Below are 19708 nucleotides of genomic sequence, written 5' to 3' on the forward strand. Positions count from 1 at the left end.
ATAAGATTTATTTGTTTGCTTGTTACTCAAAGCTACACAATGAGCTGTCTGCTGTATTACAAGTATCGAGCCTCAATTTTTATCGTTTTAACTTTTAAGCCTTCAGACTTACCGCTGAGCCACCTGGAGACTTATATAATATAGTATTATGTTTTTTCCTATTTGATTAAACTTAATTCAAAAGTACAAGGACTGCTGAAGTACAACATATACAAAAAATAATAACAAATTGAATTAAATCAATGACTTTTGAAGGCTAATTATGTAATATATAGATAGTTGGAGCTGTGTTTTCGATGAAAAAAACGCTATTTCATAAATACGAGTTTTTGTAGAATCAGTGCAAAGCTGGTATGCTATACCAAGAAGTAACTGCGTAATGAAATTTTCAAACCATTGAAATTGGAACGACAAATTTTGCAAAGTGATAATACAGGTTAAGATCTTGATTTATAACTAAGTACACTCGGTGAAGAAAGTAGTGATTTGGCAATAGAATTAGCCGGTTAGGCACGACAGTTAACGTTGAATAATAAAAAAGGGGCTATATTATCTCAAACTCAAAGAATACTAAGAAGCCATATACAACTCCAGGTAATTTATTTTGCCATAGTATACAATCTGTGAAAGAATAATAATACTGAAACTTGAAAGTGAAAGCTTTTGGAGAAGGAAATGGTAAACTGGTTTATTGAAATTGAAGAGAATTACCCTAGCTAACCATGGTTAAACTTAAACTTTAAAGTGCTACCACGGTAACAGTAACAACATTAGAATTCTGGAATAGGCTTACAAGTTACATCACCATTACAAGTACTGCTTAAACTTTTTAGTTTTACTGACCGTGATAGTATTACTAACTATTACTATTAGTACTGATAATGTTATCAGTTTTTTTTTTTATTTAGACTTCAGAAGAAATTTGAGAGAAGAATGTGATTATAATTTGTAATTGTATTGTATGTAGAATCTGATTACAATGGCACTATATATATAATAATATAGTACTAGTAGTTTATGAAATGTGATTTTACCACTACTATAAATTTTATTTAAGTATTACTATTTTAATAATGTATATAATTTATAACTATAAGTGATATGTTAAATTTTTTCAAAGAAGTACTGATAGTGATACTGTAAGTGTGATAGGTTATGTTACAAATAGTACTACTGGTAGTACTAGTAATAAAAGTTAAAGGAACAAGTTACATTTAGCCACATAAGACTAATTACAAATCTGCTTTGGCCTTAGATATCTAGGTCCACAAGTGTACTACACTGAAGTTGAACATTAGTCTTTTAGTTTGTGCAAATGAGAAACTCTGTGAGGGAAGGAAAACAGAAGGGACAGATGAAATAGAGATGGAAATGAAGAATTAAGGAGGTTATAGGTGATTCTTTGGTATGGAACATGTATAGGATAGTCTATGGGGTAAATAGGGAGAAAAGGATAAAATATGCTATTCAGAAGTGGTAGTGGAAGACATAACTAATAGAGCAAGTGATATAGTAAAGGATGCTAGCAGTGATGTAGTCTGTTGTGCACAGAAGGGCTAATGATGTAGGTAATGTTTGGTCAGAAGAGCTAATTGTTGAGCACATGGGGTTGATAAGATCATTTACAGAAAATGATTATAATTTAAGTCTATTAGAGATACTGCTAAGATTTAATTGTTGGGTTGAATTTAGACTTACTTTAATATGTAAGGATGAATAAATTGGTTGGTTGGAAATGTTGGATCAGTTCAATGGGAAAAGGGAGCTTTTGGAATGGATGGTTTACATTTAAGTAGGATAGAGACTGACTTGTTTGCAAGAGCTACTAACTCAGCTATAATGGAAAATTTTAGATTAAACTGGACAGTGATGAGGGACAGAATAAAATACATGCAGAAATAATAAAATTAGACAAAATATGTAGTGAAGAAACAAAGTACAGAAGTAGTTTTAAGGTTTGGCTAAATTGTTGATATTGTAACACTAGAAGTATAAGAAATAAAATATAAGACTAATCTAGAGCATTAGTCAGAATGGAGGATTTTGTTATGATTGAAATAACTGAAACTTGAGTAAATGTAAACAATTTTGATAACAGGAATTTCTTTAAAATACAGGGTTATAGAATGTGTATTAGGAATAGAGTATTGAAAAGAAGGGGGAGTATTTATATGTAAAATGTGAGATACATCATGTTCAAGTTGAGGATATGAAAGATTATAGCAAGGATATGAATTCTGTTAGTGAATATAGGGGAGAAGACTTTTAGTTGGAATTTGTTATGGACTTTGTGATGAAACTGATGCAGTTTAAATTACTTCTATTTTGTTATTACCTCCAATGAGTAAACATTTGATCACAGTATTTTTAACAACATTGCCATAGAACTGAACTAAAAGAGGCTGGATAGTACGACTCTAAATAGCTAGCCCATGAGTTGATTGCCTTGGCAATCAAGTAAATGAATTGAAGCTGTGTTCGTGCTATCCTCATTTCCCAATACTTAACCTGGATATACCATGCATCTCAAATGAAGATTGCAAAACTGGCATGACACTGGCAAGTAAAACAGTCTTGTTAATCATAATCACAGTAATCTTCTGTACTCAGCAGCTTGCAATGAAATGTTTTTTATCAATTTTGTACTAGTGCCTTCTAGGTTTTACTAGCAAAACTGCAACACTGATCAGCACTGTGCTAGTTTATTAAGATTAAGTGCAAACCATGTATACATGTATTTGTTTGTCTACCTATAGTTAATAAATCTTATAACACTGGTTAGTTTAATATCTTAAAGGGAATATAATACATGTTGGTGTGTGTCTAATTTTCTGTGTTATAATGACTGACTTTTTTTTTTCTTCCAGGATGCCAAGTGACATGATAGATCACATTGAACTAAAGGGTGTTGAGCTTCAGCTTCCTTTGATGAGAAACTTGTCAAATAATGAATTATACTCTCAGGTGAGGATTAATGAGAAAAAAAGATGGTGGTACTCAATTGTAAAAAGATTTCTCACTCAGAAAGCCACTGGAGTGTGATACAATATTAGCAAGTATAAAGTAATACTATACTCTGAGCCAAGTAGTATTCAGTAGTTTACAGACACTTTTCATCAGTTTTTACCATAGCTTTTTCTAATCTATAGAACCTAGTATGTTTGTAATTTCTTTGTTTAGCTGATGTGATTTTTATAAAATGGCCAGAGATATGGGAAGTAGTATTAAGGAAAACCGGTATTCTTCAGTCAAGTTTGGCATTCATAATCTTTGTAGGTACACAATTTGCAGTGAATTGTTTTGGGCAGTATTACATGTATAATAGTAAAATGATAATAATTTTGTATAAACTTGCTGTTTTTAGATATAGCTATTTCTTTCTTACTTTAAAAGAAAGTTTTAAGTTATTTTCTAACTATAAACAAAATTATATTTGGGTTCTTCTGTATTGAATAAATATATAACTATTTATCAGAAATTATACAACTGTACATAGGAGGCCTTTCAAATTTAACAATTGTACAATTAGCTAAAACATGACACCATAACTTGGCAACTGACGATATAGGATGTTAGAACTGGTATCCATTTTACATATGAAAAATAATTATAGGGGTGACTGCAAAGCATACAGGTAATCAACATTTTGACAAATATAAAATATTTCCAGCATTTTAAGCCATTTGTTGGAAAATTCAAAATGGCATTTATTGTCTTGGGAAGCATGCAAAAATTATTCTTTCCTTTTAAGCTATATTTGCTATATGATTATGCAATCCTTAAGTATTTTAATTTGTAGTGTTCTTTTCTTGCATATGTAGGTTAAGAAAATAAGCTTTCAAGTGAAAATGTTGATTATTTGAGATTAATTGCTTTTTAAATTATTTTTTTTCAAGCTCATGTAAAATTTTGTAAAGACACAGAAGGAAAATGACAATTGATGTTACAGTATGTTTTATAAAATCAGTTTTAAGTAGTTTCCTTTGTTTAATTTCATAGAAGGGTTTAATGCAAAAAAAAAATAATGGTTTACTTCATGGAAGTTTATAAACTAAATTAAAACATACAAGATTCAACTTCATTAAAATTTCGACAGTTTCAGTTCTTTTTGATATATTAACAAGTTAAGTATTTAGTTATGAAAATGCACACTACTGTAAAATGGCAGCTTTAAGTATTTTTGTTTTTTATCCAGGAAGACAAGATTGAGACTGAAACAGGAACTATGTTTGTTGCTGTTCAAGGGGAGCAAAATAAGCCAGCCATAATTACCTATCACGATCTCGGCTTGGATTGTAAGTACATTTTTGTAAATTATTGACTGTCAAAAACCATTATTTTGCTCTAAACTATTAATCAAATTTCTATGTGTGCTCATATGTGCATGTATATTAGATTATGAGGCTCCATGTAAACAACAGACTACATTAAAATGATTGGGTATCAGTGGTTATACAGCTGCTCTTATTTGCTAGGTAGTCAAATAAAAACTACCCTACACAGTGTGCAATGATGCAATTAGTAATATTTCCAAGGTTTTATTACAAAACTCATAGCTATTTCTGGTGTAGATTGGTGGAACAATATTATATATTAAAGAACAAACAGGCAATCCCTATTATAAACCACCACTGTAGTTCATGATAAACAAATACACAATCATAATCTCCTTAACTATGTATCAAGATCAAAATACTGTATAAAGATCAACCCTTAAATTTGCAATGTTCTGTTAGTGTGAATTTAAACTTTATTGTAACTTACTTTACATAGTATTGTGCTTTTACCTCTTTTTTACCTCAACTCTTTTTTTTTATATCCTACAAAAATTGAACCCTTTAACTAAAAGTGTTTTGGGTCAGTCCAAAGGACAGACCCTGTATTGGAGAGGAAATGTTAATTATATTTATGAATTTACTACTTGTATCTATACAAAATGTGGCAAGCTTTTACTAGAATGTACAAGCCTGTTGTGCACAAAAAATCAGATATGCTACAAAAGTATTTCTACTCAAGATATGTGTGAATTGATGACATCAGTCTGACTTAGACTCTGGAAAGTTGGAATGCAATGTGATGTTCATATGAAGAATAAATATAATATTATCCATTGTACTTTTTGTGTATTGCAATTGCAATAGCCTCTAAAAATTCCAAAATGCACATCTACAGTTCTGTTCAATATCCCTGTATATTGTTTCTAATATTTACTCTCTTTTAATGTGTACTGTTGCTGAATCAGCAACGTCGAACAAGATGAATTGTTGATAACTCTGACATCAAATTCATGATGCCATGTTGAATGACACTCTGTAATAGTTTGTGACATCACACTTTGACCCACTACCCATGCATATAGGGTTAACCATGGATGCAGAAAAGTCATGCAAATGCTCACAATGTGAGCCAAAACATTTACACAATAGACAAAGCTTTCCCTCAAAACAGAAACATTATTACTACAAAAAACAAATTGGAATAAGTAATTGGTCTGTGCCAAATAATATCTACAATAAATTGGGATTATTATCTCCAGTTTTATGCAAAACTTCACAATTGTTAATACACCATTGCTCCATTGTGAAAAGAGCTTTATCTTTCTATATCTTTCCCTTTGGAAACCAGTTTGAAATTCAGTGTATTCTATATTAAGTATATTTGAAAGAACAAAATGAGTCAATTGATGGAGTTGTGGTAGCCATATCTTGCCTGAATCTCTTGTATATGCTGAGCTTTTTGGTGAAACAGGTAGTTTTTCATAAATTGCTGTGGGGATATATATATGAGCAGTTCACTTAATAGTTACTTACCAACCCACAACCAAAGCATACACTTTGGTCCTCTATTCCATGGTGATGTTTAGGTAGAGGCATTATCAAGTATTTCCTGTGGCACAGCCATCATGTGAGGCCTTATGAAGCCCTTCCCATTCAATGGTACTCAGTGCATCTGTATCAAGGTGCTGTGATGTGTCTGTGGCTAGGTAGCCCTCAGCAGAATAAGATTTATGTAATGCAAGCATCTTAGGGTAACAGATTGGGTGAAATACATCTACAGCAGGCTTCTTTATCACTAGTGACTAGATCCAAGTAACCACTTGGAACCCACACATACCATCTTTGTTAGGGAGGGTGAAGATGTATCTAACATCCAAGTAATTGCATCATTTCATTTGTCATTCTCATGGCCATAAACATGGCTTAAGGGATTGCTCTTTTCTCCACAAGGTCGAAGCTTCGATGCAGTCACCTAGATGATTGTCACCTAGTCACGGAGTTGCTCTTTATCTTAGTGATTGATCATTTCAATCACTGGCATATCAAGACTCAAAATCAGGCATACACTGACCTACTTAAAACATTTAAGTGGTTCAGATCGTCTGTAGCTGTAATTTTTTAATATTGGAGGAGAAATCTTCACCTTGATCACAGGGTCCTAAGACTATTGAAACAAGTACATTTTTAATGATATCTTGGCCATTACTAGGCTGAGGCATCTATAGTGTCAGGGGCACTGAGTGAGGTTGGTGTTTTGTCCCTGCTCCCAGGTAGTAGAACAGTGAGTTGCAATAGGAAACTTGTCTTCCAATTATGCATGAATTCAAGGTTTGTCACAAACCTCTGTGGTCCAAGCAGCATTTATCCTATCTCAGAAAATCTCTCGTCTGTCCCCACATGATCTTTTTCTTTACTTATAGCTCCAACTGGCAAACTTCATCCCCAAGTGGTATCTCCAGTCACCTTTGGCTGGTTAACCCTATTGCGACGGGTCACTTGTCAAAGGCCATGTTATCGCGTTTGTTGACTTGCATTCAAAATTTTATTGAACTACTATTTTATAAGTTTATATCAATAAGTTTGATATCAAATTCTAGATTATAATTCAAATTTTAGTATTATACGTTAGATAATTTCTTAACTATTTCAGCATGGGCTTGACCCCTGAGACTGACCTCATAACCATTTAGTGCTTGTTATAGTTTTCATGCTATAACTTTTAAATTAGTAAGTGAATATTAACGAAATGTGGCAGATTATCAGTTAACATTACAATGCTTTCATACACAAAATATCATTTTTTTTATTAAGTCTTAAGGTTTGTAAAGCAATGTGTTTTTTTTCTTTTCGTATGTTGCCTATCTATCATGCAAAGTAATTTTCATTTTAATATTAAAAATATTTTATGCATCAGAAAAGTTTGAAATTTTACATGTGAAATCTTTATAATGCCCAGACAGTTATCAAACATTTCTTAAGAAAAAACTTTATATTTTATCTGTTATTTTTGGTAATTAATCTCTGTACAGGTTTGGTATATTTGCCGATCTCACAACCACCATATGAAATTAGGAAATAAATATAAATTATGCTTCTTTCATTCTAGAATGAACACATATTATAACACGAAAACATAAATGTTTAGACGAAATAGCTTAAATCTCATAACATTATACATTTATATATATTTATTATTTTTATTATATTGACCTTTCAGCCATGCCTGGCTAACAATACAGAAGTCACAGTGATGTGGCACACATGCACTCATGTTACCGTATCAAATAACATAAAACTGACCTTTGTCTGTGTTTTAGTAGACTAGTATTTTGTAAAATACAGTTACATTTAAATTATTATACATGATATATCTATATAGATTATTGCTATTTTGAGATAACTTCTTAAAGTTATTTTTCTTAAAACATGGAACAGTAAATAAAGAAGTAAAGCAAACAATTATTGCTTCTTTTTATGACCTTTGTACTCTGGTGCTGTTTGATGTAGAAGTAAGTGTATATAAGGGAGTGTTTCCAAATATGAAAAGAGATGGGCAGGGTGCCACTGTGTTTGATTCAGTACATGAGCAATATCTTAGCAAATAGAAAAGATAAGACCTTCTTATTTTATATGCTAGCTTGTCAATATCGATAAGTTGAGTTTTTAATTCGTACGAAACTATAGACTTAGTATTTTGACTTCAGAAACATCTAATTTGAACCAGTGCTGCATTCAACATACCACGTGACACACAAAAATTCATATTTATCTGTGTTTTTTTTTTATTTACTTTTAAATTAAAAAACTGTGTAATGTATAGTACTAAAATTTGAGTTATAATCTACAGTTTGATACCAAATTTATTGACATAAATTCATGAAATAGTAGTTAAATAAAATTTTTAATGCGAGTCAACAAACGAGATAACATGGCCTTTCACCCATGACCCGTCTCGAAAGAGTTAAGGGTGATAACAACTAGGGTTTTGGGATTGGGCTGCCGTTATTGGCAGTAGTTTGGATGTTGTGTGCAAACCTCCCTAGTCATCAGTCTTGAAACCATCAGCCTGCAGTTTACCATGTCAACCATCAATGGTCTGCATTTTAAGGGTTACATATAGGGGTAGAAACTTGCAGCAGATATGGAGGTCTAGGCAGCAGTTCCATTTTCTGAGTTTGTAGCCAGATTAAGATAGTTGACATGCAGGATTGATGAAAAGCATACATACAGGGTAAATTAGAACTTCTCTTTCCGATTATGGTCTACCCTCAGTGTTAAACTTGTCAATTTTTTCATAAATCTTTTGTCTGCAAGTTAGCATTCCCATGTCTTTTCATTGTACAAAGAAGTAACAAAAAGTACACCTTTGAAAAATCAGAGAACTCTACTAAAACAAATCCTGTGGTCATAGCACCAAAATTTAAACCTTATTACCTTACGCTATTGTATTTTCAGGTACACTTATTACATTTTTGGGAACTACAAATAACAGAAGTAATGACCAGATTGTATATTAGAAGCCAAAATAATAGTTTTGATTTGATTTAATTGTAGAGAAAAGGCTGGATACAATGTTGAACCAAGTAAAATCAGTCCTTATTCAGAAAAAACCCAAAAAACAAGTAAACGAATGCACAAAACATTGAGCAATGCTTCTAGAAAGCAAAAAGAGATATTTGAATTATCAACTTATTTTGAAGATATTCTGTTCTAGACTTAGAGAGTATAGCATTATATATACAAAAATAGTATGATCCATATGCAGGTGCACCCATGTCATTTGGAATTCCATAGATGAAAGTAGGGAGAGTTTAACCTCAGGGTGTTTCTTAACTTAAACATTGTCTGCTAATGTCACTAGAAAGTAGACATAAGCTTAAAAGTAGGTTTCTAACAAATTAATCCATGAGAAAGCCCAAAAATATCAAAATGAGGCACATTCCTTGACTGTGTGTAACTATCAAAATATCATTATTGTACAAGGCAGTCTTCTTGTATGCAAAGCTTATACTTGCTGTGAAAGCACATATATCTATATGAAAAATGTGTGATGGTGGACTTGTGTTTATATTTTTAAGTTATTAAAGGTAGAAAATATGGTGCTTTCTGAAGAACAACACACTGATTTCAGTTAATAAATGTTGTTAAGAGATGCACTATTAAACATGTAATTTATAAAAATTGAGAATTATTATGCTGTGGTAGTTAGAATTACCTTGATTTATCTGTAGTATACTGTTTGCTGGCCTGCTCTATAATTGCAAGTACATTTTTATTATATTTTAATTACTAAATACAAATTGCAAACTAATTCTATGGTAACCTTCACACTATTATCAGTAATTATAGAAATGTAGCAAGAATTTTTCTGTATTGTTTGTCAGTTCAATGATTACACCTTTGTTCAAAGTAGCAATAAGTGGTAATAAGAAAAAACTACCAATAGAATTATTTGACGTATAAGTGAAACTTCTTTTAAATAAAGTTTAATTTTATTTAGTGGTAGATTGTACCGTTAGTGCAGATATTGCTTAAAGCTTAAAAACAGGCAAATTTTGGCTACTCTAAAACAAAAAATGTTGAGGAATTGCAATGCATTGTATGTGGATGATGGTGCAAAATGTATCACCGTTAGAGTTTTAACTACATGTTATCGGTAACAAAACTTGCTATTATATAAGAATGTTTATAAAATCAGTGAAAATTAAGTAAGTGAAGTTGTAACCTATGCAGTGGTAGTGTTCTTTGTGTTTTTTCTCTGATTTTTTTCAACTTCTTACTGATGTTTTTTTTAGGTGTATCAAACTTTCAATCATTTTTCAACTATGTGGACATGCGTGTTTTATTACGAAGCTTCTGTGTTTACCACATCAATGCTCCAGGACAGGAAGAGGGGGCACCATCTTTTCCAGAGGGGTTTGTTTGATTAATCTTGGAAAATTATACTTGTTGCTTCCTTAGCTCTGTTTTAACTTTCTTTTTTGGAAATAAGTTTTTTAATACTTTTATGAAAATTTCTACACTGTTTGAGAGATGTATTCATGAAATTGTCTTCAGATAACATAATGTTTAGCTACTTAGCCTGTGTTGGAATATGGTGAAATTCTTGTTTTCAAACCTTAATATGTTTGTCAGTTCTTAAAGGAATATTGTTAAGATGCTTTAGCTTTCATATATTTTAGTAATTCAAAGTTTAGAATATTGTATTAGCTTTAACTTCATGAAATGGAACTACATCGTATATTTTTATTATTAAATATACGTGAAAGAAATATAGGTTTTTGATGTTACAAGAAATGTCCTGTTAGTTTTCATCAGTGTCAGCATTATTTCCAATGTAGATAGTATTTATTAGATTACCTACATAACATTCTTCTTTATTTAAAAATCTGATTTCACTTTCATGTTCCTCTTTTAATAAACTGACCGGTACTGCCATGCTGATAAACTGTTGTTTACCATGATATTCTTGTCTGACTTTCTTTTTTTTTTCAGTTATGTCTATCCTACAGTGGATCAATTAGCAGAGATGGTCTTAAGCGTTGTCAATTTTTATAAGTAGGTATCCTGTTTGAATAAATATTACGCTTTTAATACAATAGAAAACTTATTCAACATTTTTATGTCATATTCTTATTCTAAGTAGCAAAGAACAAATGCTGTAACTTACCTGGCTAATCAACCCTGGTACAGAGATAAAGGTGTTGTTGACAGTGGCTTACAATAAAGCATATTTTAATCTAATGTGCATGCTAAAAATCATATAGGAGTAATGAGACTTACTTCCAAACATAGCAATAATGTTGTTGTGAATTTTTAATATCATTTGTAGCCAAAAATGAAAACTTTCATAACAACTTCATGTTTCAAGAAAATAAATATTTCATTTTTTTAAGAAAGTAAATACTCATTTGTATTAAAACACGTATTGTAGGTTATATACTTAACAATTTCAATACAGGTCACAGGTAAAAGGCCGTGTCGTCTCGTTTGTTGACTCACATTCAAAATTTTATTGAATTACTATTTCATGTATTTATGTCAGTAATTTTAGTATCAAACTATAGATTATAATTCAAATTTTAAAACTGTACATTACTCAGTTTGTTAATAAATATTAAAGAAACACAGATAAACATCAATTTTTATGTGTCATGTGGTATGTTGAATGCAGCACTGGTTCAAATTAGATGTTTGTGAAGTCAAAATACTAAATCTATAGTTTCATATGAATTAGAAACTTAAATTACAGATATTGATTGGCTAGAATATAAAATAAGAAGGTCTTATATTTTCCATTTGCTAAGATATTGCTCACGTAATAAATCAAACATAGTGGCATCCTGCTCATCTCCTTCCATTTTTGGAAACACTCCCTTATAAACACTTACTTCTATATATGACATGACTAACCAATTGGAAGCTCAGAATGTCCCCCTAGTGGTTTTCTTAGTCTTTCTAATGTACCTAGCATCATTTCTTTCTTTTAAATCAAGATTTCAATGAGGTAGGTTGTGTCTTTAGTCTGCTCAATCTTCATATTTTTTTAGACCCAAATACAGCTTAGTTACACATTTGATAAATTATAGTAGAATTCTATGGTATTGATGTAGCAATTTATGATTTTTTAGTCATTCAAAAGTATATATAAAACCTTAAAAAAAATATTTTGTTTCATGTCCTCCACGTGCAAACTATTTAAAGGTTTAGCAATCTACATCAAGCAGCAATCGAGTACAAAGGTCGTAACTAGAAGAGATAATTGTTCACTTTACTTCTTTATTTACTGTTCTATGTTTTAGGAAAAATAACTTTAAGAACTTATTTCAAAATAGCAATAATCTATATACATATGTATAACGTATAACAATTGAAACGTGACTGTATTTCACAAAATACTAGTCAATTAAAACACAGCCAAGACAAGTTACTTTGTACAGACCAAGGGTCACCTTTATGTTATTTGATAAAGTAACATGGGTGCACGTGAGCCGTGTTGTTGTAACTTCTGTATTTTTAGCCAGGCATAGGTGAAAGGTCAATGTAATAAAAATAATAAATATACATAAATGTGTAATGTTATGAGATTTAAGCTATCTAGTCTAAATTTTTATGTTTTTGTGTTATAATTTGTGTTCATTCTGGAATGAAAGATGCATAATTTATGTTTATTTCCTATTTTTTTTTTATGTCGGTTGTGAGATCGGTCAAATTTATCAAACCCTTAGAGAGATTAAGTACTGAAAATAACAGATAAAATCTAAAGTTTCTTCGTTAGAAATGTTTGATAACTATTTGGACATTATAAAGATTTCGCATGTGAAATTTCGAAATTTTCTGATGCATAAAAGTATTTTTAATGTTAAGTTAAAATTACTTTGCATGATAGATGGGCAATATGTGAAAAAGGCTTTATAAACACCTTAAGACTTAATAAAAAATTACATATTTTGCTTATGAAAGCATTGTAATGTTTACTGATAAACTGTCAAATTTTCGTGAACATTCTCTTACTAATTTAAAAGTTATGAAAACTATAACAAGCTCAAAATGGTTATGAGGTCGGTCCCTTGGAATGAGCCCTGGTTGAAAGAGTTAAGTATTATTGTAAATGAATGTCAATTTATGTTAAGTACTAAAAAGTTTTACTGGTCTTTTAACCCTTTTCTGATGGGCTTGGTATAAAATACATGTGTTTTGTATACACATTTGCACATGTTAAGTATTTATACTATAACTTTGAATGCAGTATGTGTACCTTTATAAAATTTGTTAGACCTTTAGTAAAAATTAAAAGTCTTTTATACAAAAAAATCAGATTTTTTTAATGAAGTATTTTTACTAAAAATTTGTTTGTGAATACATTGAAACTGTTTTGTTGCTACTACAAGCGTGAAGTGATTTTTGTGTTATGATTATAAAAAACTTCATTTGTGTAATCTATAAAACCTCCTAAATACATTTCAAATGTTTGTTTTTAGTAAAATTTTATATTTTATCTGTTATTTAATCTACCCTAACTCTATACGGGTTTGGTTAATTTGACTGACCTCGCAACCACCATAAAAAGTTAGGAAATAAATATAAATTATAAATTCTTTTAAACTGCTTAATGATCAAAAGGAACTTTGCATCAAAACTTAGTTAATAAATTTTAATATAAGTTTTGATTTCTTAATTTCAAAAGTATATATTTAAATAAATTTTCAATCTTCACTTTTCAATATCATGTGATGCTTGTTTGTTCCAAATTGCCCATTTCAGATATTTTTTCCACCCACATTCGAGCTTCTGATATGGTGTAGAAACTTGTTAGGTTAAATAGGAAAACATAAATTAAAAGAGTTTGATTTTTAAAAAATCTGTGAAGTAGGCACAAGCATTAAGTAATTCAATTTTGTTTGTATATTTTTGATTTATTGTTATAAAAGTAACCAAAATATAAAGTGTCAAAACTTATTAGGTTAAATAAGAAAACATAAATGAAAAGAATTAAATAAAAAAAAAAATTTCAGTGAGGTAGTCATAAGCATTAAGTAAATTCAATACCTTGTTTTACTGTAATGTGAGCGATGTGCTCACTAGGTGTTTATAGCTTTTTTAAACGTTTAGTAATTATAAATGATTTAAAGATCAATAAAAGATAAAATGATGAAATTATGATGTAAATTCTTATGAGCCTGAGGCTGTTTAAGAATAATAATTGTACTTTAAGGGTAATGTCGATTTTTTTTTTTTTTATGATGATTACAAGGTTGGTCAGATGGATCAAGCTTGTGTAGTGTTAGAGCAAAGAAAATAACATAAAATGTGAAGTTTTACTGGGAAAAAAAAAGCTTTTGATATTGTTGTAACATTATTCTTTTGTTGGCAGGTTCTTGGAAATTATCTGTTGAAAATAATTTAATGTCCAGACCACATTCCAATCACAAATTAGTCTATTTCTTCCAGGCCCGGCATGGCCAGGTGGTTAGGGAGCTAAACTTGCAATCTGCAGGTCACGGGTTCAAATCTCCGTCCTTCCAAACATTCTCACCCTTTCAGCCATGGGAGCATTATAATGTGATGGTCAATCACACTATTCGTTGATAAAAGAGTAGCCCAAGAGTTGGCGGTTGGTGCTGATGACTAGCTGTCTTCCCTTTAGTCTTACACTGCTAAATTAGGGACGGCTAGCGCAGATAGCTCTCATGTAGGTGTGCGCGAAATTTCAAAACAATTATTTCTTCCTTTACCATTTCTGCAAACTTTAACACTTGTATACTGCTGTAACTTGTTATAGGCCTACATTACAAATGCCATTCAAATGTCTATAACAATATTAGGATTAACCTAAAATCAACATACTTTACAAAATATCCCAGTAAGTGTGATAGCAAACAAAGATCTAAATATTTCATGAAAACACACCAACTCTTTCAACTCTGTATCTTGAAGTAACTCTGCACTTTGTTAACTATATCCACGACTATCATTCAGCTCACTCTACTCTTGAAACAGCTATCCAGTATTTATAATCTGGCTTTGAATGTACTAGAACACTTCACACTGAATCTTTAGAACTTTCTAGGCCTATCTTAAGTCATTATTTATGACCCACAGCTCCATTTAGCTAATAAACATGTTACAGTGTTAAAAGTGTAGCTTACAACAATATTATTATAAAAGGTTCTAGAAGTTATGCAAATAAAATTTGAAAACTGTAAGATGAACTCAGACTATTCAGAATCTGACTGAGACTCCATAAATTTCCAGACAAAGCAATATGAAAATACTATCTTCACTCTTTAAACAATTTTGCTGAAATTGTTTTCATGATTTCCTAATAATTATCACTATACCTTATAAAACTTCAATTTTCTTAATTTTTTGGATAATAACATGGTTTGTATTAGTTTTCAGCCAAAGAGACATAAATGTTATCAGACACTGTCACCATTGGCTGGGTAAATAGAGAATTTTGGCTGGATATTAGCAAAGTTTGCTCGTGTTTGAGGAGCTAATAAATCTGATTTTTTGTGTGCGAAAGACTTGTAATGTTTACTGGAAGTCAAATTTTGTGAAGATGCAAATAATACATTAAAAGCTATAGTTTGTATAATTGCAAGGTTGGTCAGAATGACCAAGTCTGTATATAGAGGGTTGTTTCCTTGTGTTTATTAAATAATGTCAAAGTTTATGATGCTCTTAGTGATACACTGTCTAAGCCGTAAGGTATGCTATGATATTGATTGTCCAATGAAATATTGAACTGGACACTCGTTATGACTCATGAATGACTAGTTTTATGAGTAAATTATTTTCTTGTTGGGTAAGGTAACTTCTTTCCTGTTTAATATTATTTTAAGCTACATATTTTTAATGTTGTAATGTATTATTTAGCTAGAGAAAACATCACTAGAAATTTCTAAATTCATGCCAAGTTGAGATAAAAGAAAGTTGTTTCAGAACAGAGAATTGTTTTTAGTGTTTGCTATCACAGTAAATTGTACAAATAAGTTAATTTTGGTTTACGTTGTATAGTACAGTTAGCAAGGCTGATAACTTAGATTTACAAGTTACAACAGTTTTCAAGTTTGCAATAATAAGTTTGAATGAAGTTTGAATTATTTTCATAGATAATTTAAAAGAACTTGCCAAAGAAAGAAGTATTCTCTAACAATATGATAAATATCTTTACCTTAATAGTCTAAATTACATTTGATGATTCTTTAAGAACCATGTGAAATTGCATTATAATGCAGGATAGAAATTTCTTTTATAACTGCTATCATGACTTGTTTATAGCAGATTTCTAGCAGAGAAACATCAAAATAAAATAGCTTTTTTACCCACACAAAGCTGCATTATTGAAGTAGGTTTATAGTTAACTTTTTATTATAGTCTGAAATCAATTAATTTTAAGTAATGAAATGTTAATTTTTTCATTTCTAGTTTGAAACATTTCGTTGGTTTGGGTGTGGGAGCTGGTGCTAACATTTTGGCAAAATTTGCTGTAAGTGTTTCATTCTTTTGTTAGAATGTGGTGTTCTTAACAAGAAAATAATTTTAAGTTTAAAGAGTTAAGAATTAAAATACTGCCAATTTTTTGAAGTTCTAGAATAAGTTTTTCGTCTCCTTGGATTCTTGATTACAAGTTTTTACGTGACATGAAATAATCAATTTAATTTCGTACTGCAGGTGTGAATTACTTCATTATCTCTTCTTTTTTTTCAATCATTTGGTTTTTTAGAGAAGTGTGTACTGCATGTTTTTCATCTTTATTTTTAATTTGTAAATTTTACTTAAAGTATCTTTTGCAGTTGATTCATAGTTAGGTTGCATATTAAAGATGTAAAGTGTTCAAATTTTTTATTGTAGTTTATTAATGTTACTAATATTGTTTTTTACTTGTCAGTTGACCTCTATTCAAATTGAGGATCTTTGTCAGTTTGTATGCCAGGCTTATGTGTTGTTCACATATATTCTTATTACATTAATGTGAAACATTTTAAATTCAAAAGAGATTAGTATTAAACTCTGTGACTTTTGAACCATCTTGTGTAATTAGTATTTAATTTTTACTGAGCTGCACATAAGACAACTAAAAGACCTATACTGACTGATAAAAGTTGATTTAGATATGAATGTAGAAGTTATTTTTTTTTCCATGTGTAACATCATCAAATTTAGCTTCAGTATCCAGATTTTGTGGATGGACTGTTTTTAGTCAACTGCACTTCCAGGGTTGCTAGCTGGACTGAGTGGGGTTACCAGAAAATAAATGCCATGTATCTACGATCTTCAGGAATGACATCCTCAGCATTAGAGTACTTACTGTGGCACCACTTTGGGAAGGTGTGTACATGTATTATATGCTTCATCATGATGTTTTTGAAAATGCATTTCAGAGTAAAGATATCAGTAAATCTTGATGAGAAAATCATTGCTTACTTTAAACTAAAAAGTTATGAATTGGTTAAGGTATACCCAAGAATGCATTTTAACTAAAAGTACATATATAAATATATGTTAAATGTTGACCTATGAGTAGTAGATACCAGATACAGAAAAGTAGGTATGAATTTATTTCTCATATTTGGTTTAAGTGTTCTCATTATACTTGAAATTAACTTTAGTTATGATGATCTTTAAAAATGAATAGATTGCATTATTACATCAGTGCAATAATACGGCATTTAATAGTATATTTGACAATTATTCTTAAAACACCCTTAAGAGAAAATATCAGTCATTCTATAGTTGTTTTAAATGTATTTTACCCTTGCCCTTTGTGTTCATGCAAATAAGCTGTTAGAAGACACCATACTTTGCTTATCACATCTGTGATATGACTTGTTTTGTTCAATCTTTGTATGTTCCTTGTGCCCTAGGTTTATCCATACTACTTTCCTTTCCAATTCCATAAAGTGGTATTCCCATTTTAGAAATTCTAAATGGTTGATCTGAACAAATCCTTATGATCTGAGTGTATGAAAGAGATGTTACATACCATTCACAAAAGTGATCAGTTTTTGGTGGCATTTACTACCTACAAAAAGCCATATAATGTCAAAATTTAGTTTTGGAGCATTCTATTCCACCACAATTATGTATCAGCTGTGATTGTTATGTGACTTGCTGAATTGCATATTCAGAACCATTTTAATATAACTTCTCAACCTTCTGTATTGTCTAGATTTTCAAATCAGCCTCAAGTGCCAATTTGCTCATGTAGCTGAAACTTACTATAATAGAGTTACCTAGGAGTTAGTTTAATTTGTTGAGTAATAAAGAAAAAAAACTTGTATTAAACCTTTTGAAAACACTGAGCACTTTTCAGGCGTTGAGTACATATCAAATCTCAAAATTTAAGTAAAAGATAATAATTCTCACTATGCTACTCAAAAACATTTTAGAATTTATATTTTTTCATTTTATCACATTTATTTAGTGTAATTAGCAAAGAAAAAAAAAAGATCTAACTTATATTTCTGCAGAGCTTCGAGTAGCCTTGCCTATATGTATATACTGATTTTGTTGGATTTGTTTGCCCATCGAAATGTATAGGTTTATATTTGATAAGAAACTTTCAGCCCTTGAGAATACAATTATTTATTTTCTTTGTCATGTTTATCATTTTTTTTTCTCTGCCTTTATTAGAGGATAGCCTCTTTATACCATTTTATGATCTTGCAGCATATGGTTAGAATGACTAGTAATTGTTGCTCAGCTTTGAAAATAGCTGTAGGCAAAGTTTAAATACTGTTGGATAGAGCAGATTATAACTTATTTAAACCAGTGTAGAATGAATAAATTGGTTTGAGGAGTAACTTGTGGTTTTGTAGGAAAATTACAAGATCTCAGTCCTGCAGAGAAGAAACACCAAATGTAATGGAAGTTTAGAAGAGTTAGAAACAAATCACAGATTTGCAATTTTTATTAAGTTTCTTCAGATGTTCTTTTTGTTTCTAAAATGTAATTGTTTTTATGTTAAATTATATTTATTTCAAAGTTTTGGAAATTTTCGTTTATGATATAAAGTAAGTCTGATTAGGCTTAGAGAATGTGGTAGATGATAGCAAAATATTCCACTGACTGAAGTCCTTATTTAGTGAATAATTTTGCTTAAGTTTGTTTTATTCAAACAACACACATAAATACAAGAACTTATAATTTATTGAAAAGAAAGTATATTTAGTAAATGTAAATTTATTTCAACCAAGAATGTTGTCACAGAAAAGTTTGTTACATCGTTTCAGATGAAGAAAAGTATGTTTGATCTTAACATAAAAATCACTTTGCACTTGGAGCATTTAACTGTTTGACTTCATATATTCTATGACAAATTTTTTATAACAATACTTAATTAACTATATCGCTATAGGTTTTCCTATGGTCAAGGGTCAAAGGGCATGTCATATATTTTGTAGACTTACATTGAAAATTTTATTGAACTACTATTTTATGAATGTATGCCAATAAGTTTGATATCAAGTTGTACATTATAATTCAGACATTATTATTATATGTTAGTCAATTCCTTAATTTAAAAGTAAATATTAAAACAAAATTCCTCAATATTGATTTTTATGTGTCATATGGCATGTTGAATGCAGCTTTGGTTCAAATTAGATGTTTGTTATGTCCAAATACAAAGTTTATAGTTTCTTATGAATTAGAAACTCAAATTACCAATATTGACAAGATAGAATATAAAATAAGAACCCCTATCCAGTGGTGTAGCAAGAGGGAGGCAAGGGGGGGCAGTCACCCCTGGGCACAGGTGTGAAGGGTCACAAAATTTCCTCTGGCCTATAATGCCTTTTAATTAATAATTATGCCCTCCCCTAGGATATAGTGCAACTGCTCAACATTAAGTAAATACGGCACAGTGTTATGTTATTTGTGTGTGTATTACACTTGCAGTTTTTACTTTTAAAAGCTGCCCA

At 30.5% G+C, this 19708-nt stretch overlaps 1 protein-coding gene across 3 annotated transcripts in view; it reads left to right on the forward strand.

Moving 5' to 3' along the window:
- Window positions 1-307: 307 nt before the first annotated feature.
- Window positions 308-19708, forward strand: part of LOC106464515 (protein NDRG3-like) — a 53440-nt gene continuing 34039 nt past the window's right edge. Inside the window, exons 1-7 of one of the 3 annotated variants that reach the window (XM_013924662.2) lie at window positions 308-594; window positions 2868-2964; window positions 4196-4295; window positions 10073-10193; window positions 10773-10835; window positions 16212-16272; window positions 16950-17114. In XM_013924662.2, the coding sequence (XP_013780116.1) occupies window positions 2869-2964; window positions 4196-4295; window positions 10073-10193; window positions 10773-10835; window positions 16212-16272; window positions 16950-17114 (606 nt within the window). In that variant the 5' untranslated portion in view covers window positions 308-594; window position 2868. Of the gene's footprint in view, window positions 595-656; window positions 679-2867; window positions 2965-4195; window positions 4296-10072; window positions 10194-10772; window positions 10836-16211; window positions 16273-16949; window positions 17115-19708 lie in introns of those variants that run through there. The other 2 variants (XM_022392251.1, XM_022392252.1) reach the window with 2 other exon arrangements.

Source organism: Limulus polyphemus, unplaced genomic scaffold, assembly GCF_000517525.1.
Source record: "Limulus polyphemus unplaced genomic scaffold, Limulus_polyphemus-2.1.2 Scaffold1673, whole genome shotgun sequence".
In the NCBI taxonomy this organism is placed as follows: domain Eukaryota; kingdom Metazoa; phylum Arthropoda; class Merostomata; order Xiphosura; family Limulidae; genus Limulus; species Limulus polyphemus.